Below are 25688 nucleotides of genomic sequence, written 5' to 3'. Positions count from 1 at the left end.
AGAAAAATTGAAAGTCTTCTCTCTTGATAATACAGCCATTGAAGTCACTTCTTGTAGCAAATTATTAGGGGTGATAGTGAATGATAATCTTACATTCGACATGTATGTACAAAAATTGCTTAAGAAAAACTCATCAAAAACTAGGGATGCTTTGCACAACTAAAACTACACATGCCACTGTTTATGTACTCCCTACATTTTTTATGGTGCCCCATCCTTACTAACCTCCAGGCTTCACAAAAATTAAAACTTGAACAATGCTATAACAAAGTTGCTAAATTGGCAGTAAATACCCCGTTCAGAACCCACCACTGTATAGCTTTAAAAAGCCTAAATTGCTTCATCAACTAAGATTATACACAGCTTCTTATCACCTATCAAATTATAAAATTATCCAGCATCCAACTGCTTGTCCAGCTCTAAAAAACATTCTAGTCAACTATGTTCAGATTCGATCATTGTGATCCAGTTATCGAAAACTCCTGTCTACAAACCTATCAAATTTGCTGGGCATTGTCTGTACTTGTACAAGGTTGTTAAGGTCTAGAACTCCTTACCTGTATCCATCTGGTCAGTACCCTCCCTCCCATCTTTCAAGACCACTCTGAAAGACTTCCTAGCTAAAATCTGGTTCTGTTCTTGCTCAAAACCTGGATAAACTGCATCCCTAAATGTGAATAAGCACCTTTTCTTTCCTTATACCTCCTTACTCTCCCTTCTTCACTTACTTCCTTCTATCAAATTCTCTTTCCTGACTTTCTCTCTAAATATACCATAGGCCTGTTTTCTCTCGCTTCATATTGCAGTACTTGTTTATATTAGACAACTTAGCTTAAATTTCTCCACAAACTACTTAAAATTTATCTGAACAATAAATAATTTTCATGTAACTTATCGATTCATAACCAATGTTTTTATATTATGTCTAATTTTTTATAATTATTTAAAATGCAGATGTTTTTATTTTATTTTTGAATGTGGTAAAATTATTGTTCTTAAAAAGTTTTGTAATAATTTGGAGCTTTTCTCACCGAGCTTGTGCTGAAAATGGGCTTTTACCCAGTCAGACTTTCCTGCTAACCTAATTTCAATAAATAAATACATTGTTCTCACAAATTACATTTCTTTCTATGTAATTTGTTCCTTCCGTTTGCTAAAGATCCCTCAAGATTATTTGTTGCATTTACAAAATTCAGTACTTCGGTTACAGCTGGTTTAGCTTTTGATTTCAGTTTTTTGCAGCCAGTGTCATTAAACAGGTCTACTTTCCTTTACTGAAATTACACTTCTCTGATTTCCAAAAGAACGAGACCACTTGTACAAAAGAACTTTACGAAGCCTCGGATCACTGACAGGTAATCACAGGGTATGTAACCACTAGTCCACCAGAACGAAATAACTAACCAGAACAAATTCAAACGAACCAAAGTGGGGGCTTTGCCCCCCACACCCCCCTAACTATACCAACTCTGAGATTGCACTATACTGGAGAAAAGGGCAAAGTTCACATGGTGGCCAAGTGGTTATGTACCCTGTGAATATCTGTTGGTGATCCGAGGCTTTGTAAAGTTCATCTTTCATACAAGTGGTCTCGTTCTTTTGGAATTTGGAGAAGTGGAATTTCAGTAAAGGAAAGTAGACCCCAATAAACTTAGTAAGGCCTTATTGTGACTGTGCAGTTCATATAATATAGCCCAGTTGAAAAGACTCACTTCCTTAGTTAAAATTATTTGTTGCCTCAGCACTTCTGACCAGGCAGTCTGTGGGGAATTTTTAAAGTTTGCCAACATAACTCCATTCCCCCGAAATATGTTCCCAGTTACCTTTCTCATCTGCTTCATTCCTAGATCATTTACAGTCTCCCCAAGGAAAATTCTATCATGTCTTCTTGGAGTATAAAAATAGCTATGCAGCCACTTCCAGTCAAATACCTTAGACCTTATGAACTTTGTTGCATTCCTGAAAGTTACGTCCTCCAGTTATTCCTTTGTAAATTTCCTTCTCCAGTCTGTCTTCGCAATTGTTTTCTACCTTCCTCTGGTTGATTCTTATAGTTATATTTTATTTTATATGCCCTGCCAATTATCCCTTTTTAAATTGCATCTCCTGTTTAGACTCATCTGAAAACTCTACCAAATATGGTCTTTAATTTAGCACTCTCCTCGCTCTCCCTCTTTGCTGATATCTTATATCAGTCCTTTGTAGGGAGGGCAGTCTCTGACCTGGAGTTTAAACTTTTACTTGGCCTCATCCCACTCTATTACCTTTCCCTCTCATTATTTGCTGCCAATATCTGGATTCCTTTGCTTATTTTATACTTCTGGATCATCGATTTTGAAAGTCACAACCTTGAGGCAAGTTAGTCCCAACTCAGTGTATAGCAGCCTGTTCTTGCTGCTCAACTCTTAACTCAAAGAAATTAATGAGTTGTAACCCCCAGAGAGCCTGATCTCACCTGAAAGGGAAATGAATAGAAATTCTAGTTCCCTCTTGCTTAATTTCTGTACCCCTTCTTGCAGTCATCCCTCTTTGTAAAATGTGTTTTCTTTGTTCCCATGTTGGCTTAGTTCATAGATTAGTTTTACTACTTTATAAATATAATATTCTGCATATTTTTATTCTCCTTAAGGACCTGCATCCAAAGTACTACTCTCTCTTTCTCCCCCCAGTTTCAAAATCACCCATTTTCACTTTGATTTATAACTTTCTGCTTGTTATGGATATGAAAGGAGGGTGAGAGCTTTGGTATTGTAACTAATCTAGTGCAAGAGACGGGTTAGTTCAAGCATGTTTATTTAGTTGAGGTCTTTCTGAATGAAGCTCAGGGTACCTTACAAATGAATCAGTGTATCAAGAATTGATCAGATTTATTTTAAACAATGGATGATGATGCTTTTCATGGTCTGCTCAAAGACTTAAAATGTTTCATAATGGACAGTTCTGCTTGAATTGAACTAAATTAATTTAATTTGCCTTTTCCAGAGAAGACAAAAACAGAACCAAAGACAGAGCCTGGAGCAAGGCCGAGAACTTCGTCTAATACAACAACTAGTCCTAAACCACCTATCCAGGCTACAAAACCTAGTACACCCATTCGACCCACTGTTCCTCTGAAACCTAGATCTGCCTCTCGTACAGGTAACTACAGTTTTTGCTCAAAGAAGAGGAAAGTCTGGGATTATATGATCTTTTATTACTGTGCAGCATTGCTTGTATATATGCTCCCGGCAGGCATTTTACTAAACTAAAATACTGAAACTGAAGTACTGTAGTTTGTTTTGTTAGTCATGGTGTATAAGAGTCTTTATTTAAGCTGAACAAACCCACACAGCAGAGCTTTAACCACCTCATTAAATAACATAACATTATCTGTTTTGGGATGTTTCTGTCATGGTATATATGCTTTATTAAGGAAGCATGTGATGTAAACAGTCTGGGTCATGTGATACTTTTCAAAGGCGGCAGTATTTTCTTACATTTTGCTTTCCTGTAGATCGTCAGTGTTCTATCAATGTTGTTAAATATTTCCTTCCACTCAACAAAATCACAGTGATCCATATCTATCAATTTTGGCAATACATTTGCTATTCTTGTAGACATTATTGACATAAACACTTTATAATCATGGTTTAAAATTAAAATGAGCCTATATGAAAGTGGATGTGATGGGTCTTACCGTCTTTAGGTATTAACTGCCACTACAGCTTGTTCCAGGATGTTTTTGCTTCGGATCCTTTTAAATTAATGTTATACAACACCTTTCAGATCTTTATCCCCCCTAACTTCCACACTATTTGCACTCTGTATTTCTTAATATAATTCAGTACTCTTTCCTTTTTGTCTACTTGTAAGGCCAGTTGCTTTCCAAGGTAATATGGATTGTGTAGCCATTACAATAAAAAGCTGTTGTTCCCACACATGACATTTTTTGAATGTGTGTTTCCTGCATTTGTCTTGGATACTCAGGCTGGTATTTTATGTAGTTGTTTCTTCTTGCTTCCATTTGAAGCAATTTCACATATTCCAAGACTTTTTGTTGTAATGGAAACCCTCAAACAAAAAACAAAATACATTTTCAAAACATGCCACCCTTCTTGACTTAGAAGAGACACACAGAACTGTAATTCTTCAAAAATTGAAGTTTAACCCTCCAAATAGGAACAATTGCTGTATTACGTCTGCCGCACCTACAGGCATAACCTAAAGTTAAGGTTACCCATGCTAAAGTGCATGTAACAACCTGTGTCCCTGCTTACACTGATTGGTGTCTATTATTTTCTTATCTCCAGTTCTCTCCTAGATATGAAAAATAGGTTATGTGTTTTCAAAAAATCTTTTACTTTTAGCTCTAAGAAAAGGTGCAGCGACTGTCTCTAAACAAAACTGAACTATTCAATTAAATCCATTAAAGTGTTAAGATTGCTAGGGAGGTTGGCTATATCTTTATTCACTTCCCATAATGTCAAACATTATTTTTCACTGAACTACTTGCCATTGTAGCTTTAAATGTTGCACTTCACTGAGCAAAGAATGCTTTGAACTCTCAAGATTAATTGCTTGCACCTACAGATAGGTTGCCTTCAGGTAAAAGTAGTCTGCAATGAGGAAAAAAGCAGCTAAAATCCCTACAGATGTTTGAAGAAATATTTGTTAATTTCATTTAGAAAAGAATGTACAACTGTCTTCAACTGCAGACTTCTTGAACTCCCACGGAGAACATATTTGCTAATGCAAAAACAAACAACCTAATATCTTTGTCGATGCAAGATACTTAATATTTTTCATGGCTTTCATCATTTTGTCTTATTTTTCAAGACTACTTGCTTACAAAAAAAAAAAACAGCTGATGTCCTTCCATTTCACTCTTGCACTATTCCTTACAATAGGGATCCCCTGCCAAGGACAGCCTGACATATGGCCAGTATACCAAAGCCTTTAGGTTGCTAAGGGTATGCAGTATGTCACACTGTGCTCCCCTTGTACAGCATTGAGCATAAAGGTGACATCTGGATGAATCATCCTTTGAACAACTTTGCTGCCAGTCTGAGCACCATCTTCGATCGTTGGTCTGAGTGCTTGCTTCGTTTGCTGTTTCACCACGCTGTTCTCAGATAAGTGCCCCGAAATGGTTATATTCTTATCTTTTTTCCTTTATTGCTTGTGGGGTTCGTGTCCTGCAGAAAGGGTTAAATGCTAGTCTGGGAGACAGAATCCCTATAAAGACCATTATGAGTGGTGTTTATTTATCTAGGTGCTTCCCACAACCATACATCCTGTTCTATTTGCCAGGCTTTCTTTCAGAAGACCCTGAGTAGTTGACTTGCATCTTTGGCCATATATTTAGAAAATCAGTGCCTTGAGCTTTTGGCAAAAGATACTATGGAACAAACTTCCTTCTCCAAGGGTTAGCCTTACGTGAAGAAGGTGATCAGGAAAGTACGGTCTGATTCTTCGGTGTGCTCCATCCACTGGATGTCACTCTTGAGGCTAGTGAAAGCCAGGAAGACCACTCAGCTCCTGGGTTGGATTCCTCTGCTGCGACCACTTCAGAGGCTGGCATGGATCTGGCCTCACGCACATTCTTGGAGGCCTTGCAGATGTCTGCTTCGGATGTTCAGGGGGAACCGTGGCTGATTATTACAGAGCTTCTAGGGATGTTCCTCAGATTTTGGTTAGGGTGTTGGTGCCAACTACAATTAGAGTGTTGTATGGGGTCTAAGGCTGACTTCCTTTTAAAGAAGAAACAAAAAACTAAACATGTTTTTCCTGCTCCTAAAGACCCTCAGAGTGAATGTCAGAATTTCACTCAAGGTTTGTTTAGTGCCCTTATGGCTTTAAAGCCTCCTCAAGGAGTTTCTTTTGTAGCCCCCTACCCCCGGTCTTCTACTCCTGTTAAGAGGCCTAGGAAACAAGTTTCCTCTAAGGAAGAAGAGGATTTGAATGAGAAATCCCTTGCCTATTCTTCCCAGGTTCCTTCCTCCCTTAGACTGTGGTTCTGAGAAAGAGGAGTCCACTAGTCCTGACCCTCTATTTGAGGACATTTCCTTTAGGGGCACAATTTGCAGAATGATGGAATTTTTCAAAGGGGATTGTGCCCAGGTGTGTGAGTTTCAGAGGAGATATTATGAGCTTTTGCAAATGGACTGTTCCTCCTGTTTTGGCTGCCTTGTTGGATGCCTTTTCTACTGGATCTTAGACTCCTAAGTGTCATTCTCCTGCTCCCAAAAAAAAACATATAGGTTTTAAAAGGTGCCTGATGATTGCAAGTTCCTTTATAAGTGTCCTTCAGCTGACCCATCTGTGGTGCCTGTGGCATTTGACAAGCCTTCAAAGTTTACTGCCTTTTACAAAGTTGTTTCCTTATGATAGACAGCATTATGGAAAGACTGGATCAGAAGGTTTATACCTCCGCTACCCTTGCTTTTAGGGCTGTCAGTTGTCCGACATATGACAAGATATATTTTGACTCTTCTGTCTCAGGCTTGTCAGGTTATTTCTGACCTTCCTCACTCTGAAGGGAAGACTGCTGCTCTGTCCTTGTTAGGGACCTCTTCTCGAGTGGCTTGTCACTTTAATAAATGCAATTATAATGCAGCAGGTACCTCTTCTAGAGCCGCTGCTTTTGGCTGTACTGAGGAGATATTCCTGGCTTCAGCTTCAGCCTCAGCCTTTCCCTGATTATATTAAGGCTAAGTTGATGGATGTGCCTCTAGATAACAAGCATTTGTTTGGTGCTGCTGGTTTAAGTCCTTATAGGAAAGGGGTAAGTTTTTCCTAGCTCTAAAACATATCTTTGTTTCTCCTGTACCTAAATTCCAAAGGAATTACCTTAATAAGCTGGCCTTTGTTTGTATGTTTGTAAGTAGTCTCTCCTTCCCCCCAAAGGTAAGCAGGGTGGTAGAAGGGCTCCTTCTGCTAAAGCTACCCAGACTCCTGTAGCTCAAAAATCTCCTTTGTCTGACAAACCAGGTGCTGTGTGACTATCCTGTACTTATCAGCTACATTCCTGTTTCTCTTTGTCTTTCCCTGTTTGGTTAAAGATTAGTCAAGATTCCTGTTTTTTTTTTCATCATTCACCAAGGGTATTACATGGTCTGGAAATCTCTCTCCCCTTTTAAGGGATCAGGGAACAATTCAGGAAGTTCCAATTTCTCAAAGGTGAAAGGAGTTTTATTCCAAAATGTTCTTTGTCCCCAGGAAAGAGGGCACTTGTAGACCCATTCTGGATCTTTCTCACGTAAACACCTTTCTGAAGCACCCCTTTCCTTTCAGATGCTGTCCCTTCAGACTTTGTTTTATTTAATATTTCTAGTTTCTCTAGACCTCAAAGATGCTTATCTTCATATCCCTATTCATTCCCTTTTCAGGAAGTTTTTTATGTTTTGCTGTTGCTTCCTGGCATTTTCAGTTTTCTGCTTTGTGCTTTAGCCTCTCTACTACTCCAAGGGTATTCACCAAATGCCTTGCTCTTGTGATTGCATTTTGCAGGCTAAAGAGGTTACAAGTCTTTTCCTACTTAGCTGACCCACTTTTTCAGGCATCCTCTCCAGACATTCTACTGCAGAGTCTTCATTTTGCCATTTCCCTTCTGTAAAGCCTGGGGTTCACTATAAATTTCCGAAAGTCGTTCATAGGTAGGTACTAGGCTATCAACCCTAGGGCCTATACAAGCCCAGCCAAAAAGATACCCTGGCTTTTACCACCCAAGATAATTATTTTCCTGTGCCATTGTTGAGCAGAGCCACAGAAGTGATCCCTGGGGTGAATTTCCTATTTCCCAACCAGTCATCAAGATTTTTCTTGAAGAGTGCTAATGAGGAACTTTGTGTGATATAGATAGTTTATTTCAGAGTATGGGAAGTCTCAAGGACAGGAATCTATCCCTCCGGCATGTTCTGTTTATTGTGGTGACAAGGTTTAGGTCTGTAGACCGTGTAGCTCAGCAGGATTGGGATTTCTTTAAGTAGAGCATGTCCAACAGTTCTGAGTTTGACATAGCTTTGTATGTTAGGCAGATCGCCTCTGAGTAGGCGATATGCGATGGAGTAAAGCTGCAGTTTTTTTGAGATGGTCTGCATAGGGCATCTGTTTGAGGCCGGTAATCCTCTTTGTGAGGTATTTCTGCGGCCTTTCCAGTTGTAGATGTCTTGTGAGGTACATACCAAAAGGGGCGTTGTACTCTATAATCGGTCTGAGTGATGAGTAGAGGGGAACAATGACCTCTTTTTTTCTGGATGAGAAACCTTTTGTGATGAGGTGTGCCACGTAGAAGGATTTTCTGACTACTGTGGCGATGTGATTATCAAAGGAGAGACTACTGTCCACCTGTGTCCCAAGGTCTCTTATCATACTTTTGATGTTAAGTATACTACCGCCTATGTTGTAGTTCATGGGTACAGAGTTTTTACCAAAGGGGATGACAGTGCACTTTTTGGCATTGAGCTTGAGGTCAAGGCTTTTACACCGGGAATCTGTCTCAGTGAGGCCCTTTTGTAGGATGTCCACATCGTTAGGAGTTTCGATTATGGCTCCTAGTTTGCAGTCATCTGCAAACTTCGTTAGCTGTAGACCTTCTGTGTTAGCCTGTACTTCAGAGAAGTAGATACCAAACAGGAGAAGACCCAGGAGTGAACCCTGTGGTACTCTACTTGTCACTAATCTGGTCGGATTTGGAGTCTGCTTCTTTAACAGTGTGGGTTCTGTCAGTGAGCCAGTTGGCAACCCATCTTTTGACATAGAGATTTATACCTAGTTTAGTGAGTTTATCTGTAATTCCAGAGTGGGGGATGGTGTTGTAAGCCTTGGCAAGATCCAGATAGGCTGTGTGAATCACTTTACCCTCGTCTAAGGTTTTGGTGACTGCTTCAAAGAAGTCCATCAGGTTTAGGAGACATGATCTGCCTTTTACAAACCCGAACTGGGTGGGGTCCAGAGTTTGGAGATTACCAATGTCTTTGTTTATAAGTTCCATGATGATATGTTTCATGCCTTGCAGACCAGGCTCGTCAGACTAATGGGGTGGTAGTTCCCAGGGTCCGTGGTGGCTCCCCCCTTGTGGAGTGGGATAACTGTCGCTGTGCGCCATTCAGCGGGCACAAAGCCTGAGGTGAGGCTATGATTGAACATGGTACTTAGGTGGGGTGCCAGTTCGTTCTGTAGTTTGTGTAGAACACAGCCTGGGATGTTGTCTGGTCCCATGGATGCTGTGTTCTTAGCTTTGGAGAGTGTGGTTTTCACCTGTGCAGCCATGATTACAGGAACTTTGCATTCTTCCGGTATAGAGATGGGCTCTTTAGGGGGTGAGAGCGGGGTAAATTTAGCACTGAACCTATCTGCCAGGATGTTGGCAATATCAGTTGGGTCTGTATATTTAGTGCCATTGTGCTGTAATTCAGAGCAAATCTGAGTGTTGTCATTGAGATTCGTGACATAGCTATAGAATGCTTTGTGGTTGTCTTTAGAATCAGTGGCGATTTTGTTTTCGTAACTAGCTTTGGAGGATTTTATCAGGGATCGCAGTAGCTTCCTAACTCCTTCACAAGATCATGTGTTTCTGGGATGCAGGATCTAGACTATTCCAATGATGGCATGTTTGCCTTCTCCCAAGGCCTTAACTCTCATTGCCTTTTGTCTATCCCTTCTTCCTTTGGCCTCAATTAGGAAATTTCTAAGAGCTCTATGTTTCATGGCTTCCACCATTCCAATTATCTGTCTAGCCAAACTCCATATGAGAAAGCATCAGTGGTTTCTAACATCAGTTCATCTTCATCACTCACATCCTCTAGGTTTTATAGTCCCTCTTCTTCCATGCCTCAAGCTGGATTCAGTGGTTGTTACTCAATCCAAGGCTTCCTTTTCAACCTCCATTCCCCTCTCAGGAGCTGTTAACATATGCTTCAGACATGGGATGGTGGGCTTCCTTCAGCCCTTTAAACTGCAGGGCCTCTGTTTGCTTCAACAATAAAAATGCCACATCAATGTCAAAGAGATGAGAGCGCTTCTGTTGGCTCTTCAAGCATTTTATCCTCTTTTCTTTCTACGGCCCTTGAAGGTACTGATAGACAATACCACAGTGATGTGGTATGTTGCCAAACAAGGGAGACAAGGTCTTATCTCCTCTGCAAGTAAGCTCTTTAAGTGTGGGAGCTAGCTATCCAGAATCAGGTGACATTTCAGACAGTTTACATTCTCTCAGGTCATAACATTGTGGGAGACTGGTTCCAAGATGGCTGCACACTGAGTAACAGCTTGTTTTTAGCTCTCCAAGTGTAAAAACAGAAACTCAGCAGAGAAGGCCAGTAGACTTGTCTTTATGGGTGAATTTCAGTAACTGGCTAGTAAGTACACTGCCTGGATGCCTGGAATAAAGAAATAAGGAAGACCTGGAAAAAAGCTACAAAAAGTGAGGAAGGAAAACTGACTAGGGAGAATTCTGCAGCTGTTCAGCAAAAAGTAATGCAACCAATGCAACCTTCCGACATGACTTCCAATAACCTACAGGATGACATAGACAACTGCATACAGACCTGGTTAAAATAAACAAAACACTGATAGAGTTTATTAACACAAACAGCAAAAGGCTGGAACAAATGGGAGAAGTTTTAAACAGATACTCAGATGAGATGATAAAGTTGAAAAAAAAGAGGTTGAAATAAAGAAAAGGCTGACTAAATATGAGACTGCTCAGGAACAGATGTTTAAAAAATAATAGAATTAGAGGACAGAGCACGTAGGGAAAACTTGAGATTTTCAGCTATACCAGAGAAGCTGGAAGGAACAGACTGCATTAAATTTATGAAAGCACAAATAAGCAACTGGACTGGCATTCCACAGCAGGACTTAGTTGAAAGGGCACACCGTGTGTATGCTCCAAATCTAGCTATAAGAAAGCAACCTAGACCTTTAATAATAAGGATACAATCTTACCAGCGGAAAGAACTGATTTTGTCAAAACTGTGGCAGAAGGACAAAATATTAAAAGTAGGTGAGAGCAGAGTGTTTGTGGAGAATACTTCTTTTGCCTGGTGTACAATGAGTAATCAAATTCATCCCTCTATTCAGAGAATGCCGAGACGCAGGTGTGAGATTGAAACTGCTGTATCCAGCTGTCTTCAATGTATTATTCCCTGGAGGAGCAAAATATTTTTTTGATGAAGTGCATGCTAAGGAAGAAATACAAAAGTTTGTCCAACAAAAACTGAGCTGTGAAACAGAAGGAGATTCGGCTTCTTGCTTCTGTGGTAATAAAGACCACAGAGCTACTGCACATGTGAAACCTTTTCCATTATTTCAACGGAAAATGTTGGATAGAAGGAAGAGAGTATGTGAGTTGATCAGAAGAATCTAGAGTACATTGGAAATAAAGGAGAGACAGGATTTGGGTGATGGGGAACAGTAATATAATCAGTAATTTAATGTGGGATTACAAAGCATTAATTATATTTGTGAAATATGACAGCACCAGAAAATCTGGAAACATTGGACTTCTTCAAAATTTGTTTGCTGAGTGGGGGACTCAAGTATATGCCCTACTTCGTCATTAATGTTCGGAAAAATGCTTTGGGGAGGGGAAGAGAGGGTAGAATGCTAAATGTAAATAAAGAAAACACTTTTCTTTTCTTAGTAGTACTGCATCTGTGTTACATGGTTTTCTTTGCATGCTGTTCTTAGGTGTAATGGGGATTGTATACAGGTGTTTTTATTTTTCTCCCGTCTTCTCTTTTTCGTCTTGTGCAGTTTTGAGAAATGTAGGAAATGTGATGATTAACAAAAAAAAAAAAAAAGGAAAAGGGAGCCTGGTTAAGGGGACATAAAACTGAGTAGGAAATAAAGTTCTCTGAAAACAATCAGGGGTTTTCCCAGGTGTGACAGCGTTAAAGATAATACGAAACCTGTTAGACTTGAAGTAAAGTTCTCTGTTTTTTTTTAATCCAATGGGATACTAATATAAACAGGTGCTTTTGTTTTTTCTTGTTCACCCTTCTCTCTTTTTTTTTGTCCAGTTTTGAGAAATGTAGGCACTGCAGTGAAGAAAGAATGAGGAGGGGAGGAGATGGGGGGAGAGCGGAAGGGTCTAGTTAAGAGAGTATGACAAAAGAAAAATCAGTGTGCTTTTTGCCATGCTTGCATAGGGAAATGACTGGGTAAAAACCCTAGGCGTTATCCAGTAACAGGTTTATTACAAAGCATGTAAATGAAAAAGAATATTGAATATTGTAAGGCTTTTTTCTGATAAACAAGGTACCCCTAGCAATTTTGTGTCTGGTTTGCATGTCATTAGAAGACAATTTGATAAAGAAAAATGGCTTGGAGAAAGTGTTTACTGAAAATATTCAAATGTTCTCTCAACTGAGAGAGTTATTAGATATAAAAAAAAATCAAATAGCACTTACTAATAGCATGGGCTGTACCATGTGTCTTAGCATGAGTAACCTTTCTTTTTGGTTAACTTTAGCCTGTCTGTGTTGCTATCAGCTTAGAACTTATGTTCTTATTAGGAAACAAAAATTTCAATATTTGAAGATGTACATAGTTGTGTGTGTTATTGTAAATTTCATAGGTTTTAGGAGGGTTTTTTTTGGGGGGGATGCTTGCTCTGTTTGAGGGCTTTCAAAAAAAAAATGTATATAAGATATGACATAGGCGCAAATGGATATGACATGAAACAACTGTATAAAAGACCAACCTGCCGCGCAGTATATACATGTAACATTAATGTTGGAACTAGACATTTAGTAAAAGAGCAGTTATATATAAAAGATGGTAGTAATAACTATATAAGAAAATGGTCTTACGGATAAATATAAAAAAGAAAGAGTAGTGAACTATATTAAAAAATGTAGAGTGCAAATAGCTGTGCTACAGGAGACACCTGGAAAGAAGTGAACACATGAATTTGATAAAGAAAGGTTTTCAGGATGGTTATTCAGTGGAATATTTGGAGCAAAGGAAAAGAGAAGTACTTATATTAATTGCAAGAGGAGCTCCAATAGGAGCTCCAATAGCGATAGAAGAGGGAAAAAAAGATAATAATGGAAGATACATAGTACTAAGAGGCTACTGATTAGGGAGGAGGATTACACTGGCATGCATTTACATCCCTCGTAAAACTCCTATAATGGAGCTTAAGAAAATTCTGGGAGAAATAATCAGCTTTCAGCAAGGAATATTACTTACAGATGGAGACTGGAATTTGGTTTGCAACAGTGAAGATGTATCTGGGGGGCCTAGAAGGGAAAATATAACAAGGGAGGGTAGATTTTTGAAGAAATTTATGAAAATGTTTGGCATGGAAGATGTGAATTCAACACTAGGAGTTCGGAGTGAATTTACATATTACTCACCAAGATACAAAAACTGGGCTAGGCTAGATAGATTTTATATCTCACAGGAACATGTGCATTTATTTGAAGGTCTTGAAACGCACCCAGTAACTATTTCAGATCATGCACCAGTAATAACTAAAATAAAAATGCAAGGTAATGAAATAAAAATGAGACACTGGCGCTTTCCCACCTACTGGTTGAAAAGAGAGGAATTTAAGGAATGGGTTGGGGAATTAATTCAGGTGCTACTAGAGAAGATAGATTTATCTTTTGAAAACATAGCTAAGGAGTGGGATAAAATTAAATGGAGTTTAAAACTAGGTTGAAAATAAAAGAAAGGGAGATATGGCTAAACAGTAACACAAATTATTTAGAGAAATTGGCGCATGTTAAAGTATTGCAAAATAGGAGTAATCTCTCTGAACAAGAAAAGGATCAACTGCAGAATGCTAAACAGAAAATAAGAGATTACTTTGATAATATGCATGAGTTTAGAAAGATTACTGTTAAGCAACTGTTTTTTGATAATAATTCTAGAGCACAAAAACTTCTAACACAAAACTCAGGCAACAAAAAGTGGAAAGGGCAGTCACCAAGCTTATGGAGCCTATAACAAGGAAGATAACAAGAAACCCTCGTTTAGTATTAGAAATGTTTCAGAAATGTTATGAAAATTTGTATAAAGCAGAGAAATATGGAAATCAAGAAAAGGTACAAATGGCAATGTTTATGGAAGAATCAAATTTGCCAAAGTTAGAGGTAGATGAGGCTCAGTTACTAACAGGATAGGAAGGGATGAGATAAAAATGGCTATGTATAACTGATCTACAGGAAAGTCCCCAAGAATAGATGGTATTCCTATGGAAGTTAGGAGGGAAAAACTGATAAAGATCTGGAGGGTTTTCTTTAACAGTATTTTAAGAGGAGAAGCATCAGCATCCTAGAAGAAGGTGGTGGTAATGGTAATACATAAAGAAGGTAAAGATCCATTAGATCCAGCTTCATACAGGCCCATTTCGATACTAAACCATGATTATATAGTGTTTATATCTATAATGGCTAAAAGAATAGCAGAAGTGATACCAAAATCGATAGAAATGGATCAGTGTGGTTTTGTGCAGGGGAGGCAAACGTTTGACAATATTAACAGAACATTGATCCAGAGGTAAGAAAGTACCACTTTTATTTGTGGGTCTTGATGCAGAGAAAGCCTTTGACAGAGTATACTGGGATTTCATGAGCAGGGCAATGGAAGCATTTGGTTTCCCTGATGCAATTCTAAGGTTGATTAGAAGAATAGATGAGGGATCGGAAGAGCGAATTAAAGTGGGTGGGGTCCTCTCCAATAATTTCTGCTTGAGTAGAGGAACCAGGCAGGGTTGTCCGTATTCCCCTTTGTTTGCATTATATTTAGAACCATTGGCAAAGAAAATAAGGAACTCCGAAATTCAAGGATATAATTAGTATGGTAGTCAGGAAAAGCTGTCTTTATTTGCAGATGATATTATTTTATACATGACAAAACCAGAAAGGGACATTACAGTGTTCTGGAGCATTTTAAAACCGTTTCAAATCTTCTCGAGATACAAAATTAATGAAGCTAAAACAAAAGCAATAGCAGTAAATTATGTACCCACACACAAATTGGTCCAACAATATCCATATTTATGGTGACATGATAAAATGAAGTATTTAGGAGTATGGATTAGATATGACTCTGTGGTGGCAGCTAAAGATATGTGGGAAGAGATTAAACAGAAGATAATACAAAAATTGAGAAACTGGAAGTTTTGTTATATGGATACTAAGATATAAGCCATTAAAATGTTTTTAGTCCCTTTAGTCTTGTACACAGGTCAGGTGTACTTTTATCAACTAGAGGAGAAGTTGTGGATAGCAATTAAAAAGAGTTGAAGGATTTTATCTGGGAAGGGAAGACAGCAAGAGTCAAGTGGGATAAGCTGATTCTACCAATAGAACAAGGTGGATTAGGGTTACCTAATTTGAGGGGGGGGGTTAGAGCAACACAGTTATGGCTCTTTTATACGTAGCACAAACAGAACACTATAATTCAATGTGGGAAGGAATGATGCTGACACAGGGAGGAAGCTCAAGAAATAAGGATAGATTGGGAGTTTGGATGCAGACTCTTAAGGAGAACAACCAAAATTATACAGAGTATTATATTCATAAAATAGCAGGGAGTATTCTAAGAACCAAACCAGCATGAGAATGGAGGGAAGAGATTTTGCCGATAGGGTTGACTGTGGTCAGGGATACAGATAATAGACAAGAGGGGTCTGGAATTTTTTGGAGAAAACTGGCAAAGGAACCAAGATATTGGGAGCAAATAACTAGAAAGGGAAAGGTAATTTAAAGGGACGAGGCCAAGAATTTATTTGGACTGCAGGTTATAGAGATTGCTTTTCCTATCAAGGATTGATATCAGAGTATAGGCAAAGAGAAAGAAATAGGGGGCTCCTAAATGAAAGACCAGCACTGGTAGTGGTTTTAATAGAATCTAGAACAGAAGCTGCCGTTAAAAAAAGGAATAATTTATAAAGCATATAAAAGATTGCATGATAATTGTAAGAATCAATCAGAGGAGCTTAGAAAGGATTGGGAAGAGAGACACTGGATAAGCAAGTCACAAAGAGACAGTGGGGGATATATGTTTGTCTAATATGCAACAAAGTCTAGAAGATTTAGGATCTTTGCCTGGAAGTGTTTACATAGGTATTTTTATACCTCAAGTAGACTCCAATTTTTTTTTTCTTGAGTGGATAGCAAATGTTGGAGGTGTTTCGGGCAAGAAAGAGGTAGCTGGGGACATTTTTTTGGAAGTGTGATGAGCTGGCAGACATTTGGGATTCCCTGCAGACCACTCTGTCCGAGATGCTGGGTGAGCAGACTGGACTGACTGGGGAGATGATTTTTTTTTTTTAGTTATGCTACAGAATCAGAATTGCCTAGACATAGTAACGCCTTAGTGAATCTAATTGTGGTGGCTGCCATAAAAGCAATTACTAGAAAATGGAAATAAAAGTCTAAACCAACGTTACTAGAAGTGGTGAATATAGTAACAGAGATAAAACAACTGGAACTGGGATCTTTAGAAAAGGGAAGGAGCAAACTACATAGGAAAAATGGGAATTGTGGGAACAATATATGCAGAGCAGGAACGAGGTTTAAGAGGCAGGATTTGAATGAGCTATATAATGCTTAACTGATAATGACTGGATGGTTTAGAAGTGATGTATAATGTTTACAACTACAGTTGTTTCAATGGTGTCTGTGATGTAAAGTGTTTGTAACTAAAGTGATATCATTTTGTATGTATTTCATTTATATAAATGTAAGATTGCCTTTGTCATATGTGTAAATGTAATAAAGATGTTTGGAAAAAAAACATTATGGCAGACTTTCTGAGCAGGTCCATATCACAATCCCTCAATTGGATGCTTCATAGGGATGTGTTTCTGGGTAATGTCCACCAGTGAGGTACTCCTCAATTAGTTCTGTTTGCCTGCCCTGTGAACAGACAACCATGTCCTCTGGTTGGGAAGGTGGACACCCTGTCTTCTTCCTGGAAGGGGTTGTTTCTTTATGCCTTCCCTTCCTCTCATTCCAAAAGTCCTGTTCAAGATAAAACAAGATGCTCCCAAAATTTGCTGTGGCTCCTTTTTGGCCCAGACAGCATAGGTTCCCTCTTCTTCTGCATTTAGCCAAGGCAATCATCACAAGTTACCTCACAGGGTGGACTTGCACAAAATTAGGGATCTGTCATCCATCCCCACCTGTCCACTCTTCAGCTGACACTGTTGGTGATAGGATTTTGATTCCATATAAGCACCTTTTCTTTTTGAGGATGTGCTTAGGGTCCTTCAGGAGGCCAGGAATCCCACTGCTAGGAGATCCTACTTATCAAAATGGAAGAGTTTTTATGTTTGTTGTCTTTGCCATAACTTGGATCCACTTTCTGTGGATGTTCCTTTGGTTCTCATCTGCGTGAGTTACTCAATGCTGGTTTGGCCTATTCTTGTCTTAAGGCCCATTTATCATCTAGCTGTCCCTGCTTCCTTCTTTAGCTTTTAGATTTGAGGCAAAACATTTCTTAAAGGCATCCTTCATATTAGACTTTCCAAGAAGCCCAATCCCTTGTTCCTGGGACCTTAATTTTATTTTGGAGTAATTGATTCAAGTTCTTTTTGAGCCTGCTGCTTCAGCTTCCTTGCAGAACTGTTCTTGGAAAACTCTTCTTTTGTTGAACCGTACTTCTGACAGATGAATGTCTGAGCTTCAAGCCCTTATAGCTGTTCCCCTTTTTTTAGTGTTCCATAAGGACAGGGTGTCCTTTCATACTAATCCTTCTTTTATACCCAAAGTGGTGAATGAATTGTCTTTTAATCGGTGTATTCATTTTGCTTACTTTTTTCCCCTTCTCTGCTATTTGCTGGTGAGAACGTTTTGCACAGTTTGGATGTGCATAGACAACTCAGATTTTATTTGGATAAGACCAAAGCTTTTTGTAAATCTGATCAGCTTTTTCTTTCCTTTCATCCTGTATCTTTGTGATTGGCTGTTTCCAAGCAAACATTTTCTTCTTGGATATCTAAAGCCATTTCTTTTTATTGTTCCTTTCATAGCCAGAGTCTTCCTACTTCAGTTAAGGCTCATTCTACTAGGGCTGTGGCTTCTTCTGGCGCTTTTTCAAGGGTTTAGATACTAACTGTTATCTTAAGGCAGTTACATGGACTTCTCTGCATACTTTTAACAAGCACTTTAAGTTGGATGCGATGTCCAGGGCTAGAGCTGTTTTTTTCTAAGGCCATCCTTCATGGGTTCCAAGAAGGCTGTGTTGGTCTTTCCCCCTCCCTCTCTTCTTTATGAGCATTTACAGTCTTCATATTGTAAGGAATACTGCAATAATGAAATGGATGGACAGTTGTGTAAAGTCTTACCATAATGGTAGATGTCCTTCTCTTCAATGTTACAGTATTCACTCCCTCCCTCTTCTCCTGGTTCTTTTCCCTTCTGGATATGCCTAGTGCCTATCTAATCCTTAGACTGGTGTTCCTACAGGGGCTGTCATTTCTGAGGATGGTACTTCCAGACATAAGCTTTATGCGCTATGCTGTACGTGGGGGGCCATACATGTGACATTTGGCATACCCTTAGTAACCTAAAGGCTTTGGTATACTGGCCAGAAATTAGACCACCTTTGGCAGTTAATCCCTATTGTAAGGAATACTGCAACAGTGAAGAGAAGGACAGCTACCATTATTGTAAGATTTTACACAAATGTACTTTTATACCTAAGACAGAGCATTAACCTAGATATCCACCTTGTAAAAATAAGAGAATTTTCTTAATTCTACATATAATGTAATCAGTGCACTGATTATATGTAGAATTAAGACAATTTCTACAAATAATATAATTAGGCACGTTTACACCCCATTCCTACCCCAGCAGTGAAAGATCATACCACATTAACTTCATCTTGCTTGTGTCAGTACTTTCTCTTTTGTTATATCATAAAGCCTATATTTCTTAAGGTAAAAAGAAGTACTTAATTTACTATATTTAACACACTCCATTTACTGAAACGACTCCCCCACATGTAAAAATTTCCAAAACACAGTATGCAAGACTGCTTTACTATATAACATGCAGTTTATATCATTAAATATGTTATGCCAGTATTAATAAGAAGAAATAGTTTTATTTATTTTTTTCCTTGTAGTGTCCTATTTAACATTAATGACATAAAAGCAGGATATATGCATTATAGTCCACCCACAAGTTTGAGAGTCAGCAAAATTGCAGTCATTCTCAGCCACTTTTTCTTACAAAAAGCATATTTCACAAATGTGATTGATGCTTTATTGTCTCCCATTTATTTTCTAATTTTGGTATTTCTGGTCTTCATCTAGTTCATCTCCCAACAGCAGACTCTAGTTTATGTCCAAGGTATACCTGATTTTTCTAGTCAACTCCTATGATTGTTTCTATATCTCAAGCATTTTCCTTTGGAACATTGGAAAGTGTTTCACTGGCAAAGTCTCTCTATGTGCTTTATTGTAAGAAGAATCGGAAGCAGTCTGTTTCTGTTTGCTTGCTCACTTTTTGTTGGATAAACTTTATTTCATGCTTAGCCTGTTCTGCATCCTAGAATGTCTTTGATCATCCAGGGAAAAATATTCTGAAGACACCTGGATACAGCAACTTGAATCTTACACATACCCTCGACATTCCCTAATTGCTAGGATAAATACACTTCCCATCTACCTGGTATACAGTGAATAATCATTTTACACAAATGCTCATAGGTAAGTACTAGGCTAGCTGCCCTTGTTGGCCATTTTAAGGCTAGCTAATTTCTCTTTCAAAGGTGAAAATCAAACCTTGTACCTTGTGTCTGTGAGGGGAGGTAACACCTTGCCTTTTATACAAACCTATAACCACCTTCTACTGCTGTGCTGTCTCCAGTATTTAATACTTACTCTTTTTGACCTAGTTTTGTCATGGTTCAACTCTTTCAGCTGGTATGATCGCATCTTTACTGATATAGGTAATGGCTACTTTCTCATGGCCAGGTTTGGAGCAAACACTTGATGTGCCCTTTCAGTTAACACGTTCTGCTATAGAATAACAGCCCAGTTGCTTATTTAGGCTTTCATGAAATTAACACAAACTATTCCTTGTAATTTCTCTGGTACAGCAGAAAATCTTAGTTTTTCTCTGCATGTGCTGTCTTCCAACTCTACCATTTTTTTAAACATGTCTTCTTGAGAAGCCTTTGCCAGCTTCTTCTTCATTTCAATCTCTAATTTTTGCATTTTTATCAGTTTCTCTGTCTAGCTAGTTTAAGCTTCTTTGTGTTTCCAGCTTTTATTGTTTGAATTGATATATTCATTCAGTGTTTAATTTATTTTAATCACCTCTGGCTATATTTGGTTTATTTTTCCCGCTAAATTGCTGGATGCCATCTGTCGTACAAAAAATTTTTTTTTTTTTGCTGAACAGCTCCAGGATTCTTCCCAGTCTGCCTTTTCTCTTCACTTTTTCTGGTCATTTTTATTATTTATTTGACATTTGTTAACCGGGATAGTCCATCTGAGCAAAATCCCTTTTTGTGATTCTCTAAATTTCTTCTTTGCTGACATCCAGCCAGTGTACTTAATAGCCAGTAACTAAATTTATGTAAAATTATAGTCCCTTGACTGTTATTTCTCAGTTTCTGTTTTCATACTGGGAGAACTAAGATTGTTGTTGATCAATGTGCAGCCATCTTGGAAGTTCCATATTTTAATATTTGTATCTTCAGTTGCTGTCTCTTTGTTCATAACAAAGAGGAAGGGAAAAGAGAATGGTAGAGCCAAAAAAAAACTCACCCAGATGACTGCAAGGAGATTCCTACAGGCCCTGGGTTACATGGCATCCTGCATTCTACTGGTTCCATTAGCAAAACTACACATGAGAAAGCTTCAATGGTACCTAAAAGCATTTGGTCTCAACACAGCAACAACTTGGAGACAATCATACCACTCATTCCATGCCTACAAAAGGAATTCCTATGGTGGGCCTCGGTGGAGTCAGGAAAACACAGGTATGTCATTCAAAAAACCACAGATAACACAGACCATGACTACAGACGCCTCAGACCTTGGATGGGGGGCGCACATGGAAGGCAGGTGTATACAAGGACAATGGTCTCCAAAGGAAACACATCTGCACATAAACCAGAAGGAAATGCTGGCAGTAATGCATGCCATCGAGGCTTTTCAACACCAACTCCAGCAAGGCCATTTAATGGTACGGACAGACAACACCACTGTGATGTGGTACATAAACAAGCAGGGGGGCACCCACTCTTACCCCCTTTGCAGACTGACAATGCAGCTTTGGGAGAAATCACTGAGCCTAAACATCCAGTTACAATCCCAGTTTGTTCCAGGAAAAGACAATGTGTTGGCGGACAGCCTAAGCAGGAATTTCACAGATCCACACGAGTGGAGGTTACATCCGAAGGCCTTCAGACAATTCACTTCGACATGGGGCAAGCCAGAAGTGGACCTATTTGCCTCTCACCTCAACCATCTTCTACCAAAATTTTGCACAAGGACATACCATCCAAAAGCTTGGAAAATAGATGCCCTCTCATTCAACTGGAACTCCCTAGCAATCTATGCATTCCCACCTCTGCCACTGATGACCTCAGTATTACTAAAGATCAAAGCAGAGAAGCCCAAGGGAATCATAATAGCTCCGGATTGGCCAAGACAACACTGGTACCCACTACTACAGAGCATATGTCACACCAGGAGGTGGGCCCACCCCCAGTAGCCTCTACTTATGACTCAACACAATTTCGAAACACTGCATCCAAATCTTCAGACACTGCAGCTAACAGCCTGGGAGATCCCATAAATAACTTCAGCTTATCTCTCTCCAAGGAAGTTCAGCGGATACTAACAGAGGCTCGAAGACCATCCACCAGAAAAGTTTACTTAGCAAAGTGGAAAAGATTCAGCAATTGGAATACCAGCAAGGGACATGATGCATCATTGTTGAACATCCCACTCATCTTGGAATATTTGGCAGATATGTTAAAGAACGGCCTCTCATATTCTTCCATAAAGATACATGCATCTGCTATTTCAGCTAGATACAACACTGATCCTCCTGTTTTCTCTCACCCCTTACTAAGACAATTCCTCAGGGGAATCAAGAATATTAAGCCACCAAGAAAGGCCCCAGTGCCAGCCTGGGACCTTAATTTTGTCTTAGAAAAACTGACTCTACCTCCATTTGAGCCAGCAGCTTCAGTTGACTTGCAGTTTCTCTCATGGAAGACAACTTTCCTGTTGGCAATTACCTCAGCAAGAAGGGTTTCAGAGCTACAGGCCCTAATGGCAATACCACCCTTTATTATTTTTCATAGAGACAGGGTTTCATTAAGGACCAACCCTACTTTTATGCCAAAGGTGGTATCTAGGGTTTCTTTAAATCAAGCCATTCATCTGCCTGCTTTCTTCCCCAATCCTGAGAATAAGGGGGAAAGACTGTTGCATACCTTGGACATTCACAGACAACTTCGATACTACCTGGACAGAACCAAGGCCAGTAGGAAGTCTGAACAACTTTTTGTAGCTTACGCTCCTGCAGTCCAAGGAAAAGCAATCTCAAAACAGACTATTTCTAAATGGATTGGACATTGCATCAGATTCTGTTATTCCTTTCATGGAAAGACTGTTCCAGCCAATGTCAGACCACATTCCACCAGAGCTACAACCACCTCTACAGCATTCTTAAGAGGGGTGCCTACCAAGGACATTCTAGAAGCTGCTACATGGAGCTCCGTGCATACATTCTCCAAACACTACAATCTCCCTCTATACTCCAGATCCAGAGCAGGCTTTGCTTCGGCAGTCCTGCAGGGTTTGATTGCCACACCATCTCTTTCCTAGAGCATACCTCCTCCCCCAGCTAAGCTATGGTATTCTACCCACATGTTATGACTGCAGTTGCATTCTTGAAGGACATAGTACAGTTTTGTACCTACTATAAATGTAGATGTCCGATAGACATGCAACTGCAGTCGGATTTTCCCTCCCTCCATACCCCTCTATGCCTAGGGTCCACTCCTATCCCTGTTACTCTTAGCTGGGGATATCTGTTATGGTGTATTTGTTTTATTGCTCATTTATTTGTTTGGAATCCTGTTTTTGTCTTCCAATTTGATTTACAGCCTTCCTTGGAGGGCACCTGGCATCTGTGGCAAGAAACATTGAAGAAAATGGCGTCGGCTGATGCTTATGTACTCCAGCCGCTCTGACGTCGGAGAGAAATGCGACATCAGCTGACGTCGAACCCAGACTTTGGAATCCGGCCGACCGAGGGCTGCCTGAGGCAGGACAACCCACATGTTATGACTGCAGTTGCATGTCTATCGGACATCTACATTTATGGTAGGTACAAAACTGTACATTTCTTTATGCCTTCCCTTCCTCTCATTCCAAAAGTCCTGTTCAAGATAAAACAAGATGCTCCCAAAATTTGCTGTGGCTCCTTTTTGGCCCAGACAGCATAGGTTCCCTCTTCTTCTGCATTTAGCCAAGGCAATCATCACAAGTTACCTCACAGGGTGGACTTGCACAAAATTAGGGATCTGTCATCCATCCCTACCTGTCCACTCTTCAGCTGACACTGTTGGTGATAGGATTTTTATTCCATATAAGCACCTTTTCTTTTTGAGGATGTGCTTAGGGTCCTTCAGGAGGCCAGGAATCCTACTGCTAGGAGATCCTACTTATCAAAACGGAAGAGTTTTTCTGTTTGTTGTCTTTGCCATAACTTGGATCCACTTTCTGTGGATGTTCCTTTGGTTCTCTCTTATCTGCGTGAGTTACTCAATGCTGGTTTGGCCTATTCCTGTGTTAAGGCCCATTTATCAGCTAGCTGTCCCTGCTTCCTTCTTTAGCTTTTAGATTTGAGGCAAAAAAATTCTTAAAGGCATCCTTCATATTAGACTTTCCAAGAAGCCCGTCCCTTGTTCCTGGGACCTTAATTTTATTTTGGAGTAATTGATTCAAGTTCTTTTTGAGCCTGCTGCTTCAGCTTCCTTGCAGAACTGTTCTTGGAACTTTTGTTGAACCGTACTTCTGACAGATGAATGTCTGAGCTTCAAGCCCTTATGGCTGTTCCCCTTTTTTTAGTGTTCCATAAGGACAGGGTGTCCTTTCATACTAATCCTTCTTTTATACCCAAAGTGGTGAATGAATTGTCTTTTAATCGGTGTATTCATTTTGCTTACTTTTTTCCCCTTCTCTGCTATTTGCTGGTGTGAACGTTTTGCACAGTTTGGATGTGCATAGACAACTCAGGTTTTATTTGGATAAGACCAAAGCTTTTTGTAAATCTGATCAGCTTTTTCTTTCCTTTCATCCTGTATCTTTGTGATTGGCTGTTTCCAAACAAACATTTTCTTCTTGGATATCTAAAGCCATTTCTTTTTATTGTTCCTTTCATAGCCAGAGTCTTCCTGCTTCAGTTAAGGCTCATTCTATTAGGGCTGTGGCTTCTTCTGGCGCTTTTTCAAGGGTTTAGATGCTAACTGTATTCTTGAGGCAGCTACATGGACTTCTCTGCATACTTTTAACAAGCACTTTAAGTTGGATGCGATGTCCAGGGCTAGAGCTGTTTTTTTCTAAGGTCATCCTTCATGGGTTCCAAGAAGGCTGAGTTGGTCTTTCCCCCTCCCTCTCTTCTTTATGAGCATTTACAGTCTTCATATTGTAAGGAATACTGCAATAATGAAATGGATGGACATTTGTGTAAAATCTTATCATAATGGTAGATGTCCTTCTCTTCAATGTTACAGTATTCACTCCCTCCCTCTTCTCCTGGTTCTTTTCCCTTCTGGATATGCCTAGTGCCTATCTAATCCTTAGACTTGTGTTCCTACAGGGGCTGTCATTTCTGAGGATGGTACTTCCAGACATAAGCTTTATGCGCTATGCTGTACGTGGGGGGGCCATACATGTGACATTTGGCATACCCTTAGTAACCTAAAGGCTTTGGTATACTGGCCAGACATTAGACCACCTTTGGTAGTTAATCCCTATTGTAAGGAATACTGCAACAGTGAAGAGAAGGACAGCTACCATTATTGTAAGATTTTACACAAATGTGCTTTTATACCTAAGACAGAGCATTAACCTAGATATCCACCTTGTAAAAATAAGAGAATTTTCTTAATTCTACATATAATGTAATCAGCGCACTGATTATATATAGAATTAAGACAATTTCTACAAGTAATATAATTAGGCACGTTTACACCCCATTCCTACCCCAGCAGTGAAAGATCATACCACATTAACTTCATCTTGCTTGTGTCAGTACTTTCTCTTTTGTTATATCATAAAGCCTATATTTCTTAAGGTAAAAAGAAGTACTTAATTTACTATATTTAACATACTCCATTTACTGAAACGACTCCCCCACATGTAAAAATTTCCAAAACACAGTATGCAAGACTGCATTACTGTATAACATGCAGTTTATATAATTAAATATGTTATGCCAGTATTAATAAGAAGAAATAGTTTTACTTATTTTTTTCCTTATAGTGTCCTATTTAACATTAATGACATAAAAGCAGGATATATGCATTATAGTCCACCCACAAGTTTGAGTCAGCAAAATTGCAGTCATTCTCAGCCACTTTTTCTTACAAAAAGCATATTTCACAAATGTGAGTGATGCTTTATTGTCTCCCATTTATTTTCTAATTTTGGTATTTCTGGTCTTCATCTAGTTCATCTCCCAACAGCAGACTCTAGTTCATGTCCAAGG

At 39.3% G+C, this 25688-nt stretch overlaps 1 protein-coding gene across 5 annotated transcripts in view; it reads left to right on the top strand.

Moving 5' to 3' along the window:
* CARMIL1 (capping protein regulator and myosin 1 linker 1) overlaps window positions 1-25688 on the top strand; it is a 4434936-nt gene that overhangs the window by 4229834 nt on the left and 179414 nt on the right. For all 5 annotated transcript variants that reach the window (XM_044067077.1, XM_044067074.1, XM_044067073.1 and 2 more), the window contains one exon: window positions 2983-3138. In XM_044067077.1, the coding sequence (XP_043923012.1) occupies window positions 2983-3138 (156 nt within the window). The remainder of the gene's footprint in view (window positions 1-2982; window positions 3139-25688) is intronic.

The sequence above is a fragment of the Protopterus annectens genome, chromosome 3.part1 (assembly GCF_019279795.1).
Source record: "Protopterus annectens isolate FY-2018-M chromosome 3.part1, PAN1.0, whole genome shotgun sequence".
Taxonomy (NCBI): domain Eukaryota; kingdom Metazoa; phylum Chordata; order Ceratodontiformes; family Protopteridae; genus Protopterus; species Protopterus annectens.
Note: the sequence above shows the minus strand (reverse complement) of the source record. Positions and strands in the feature narration are given on the sequence as shown.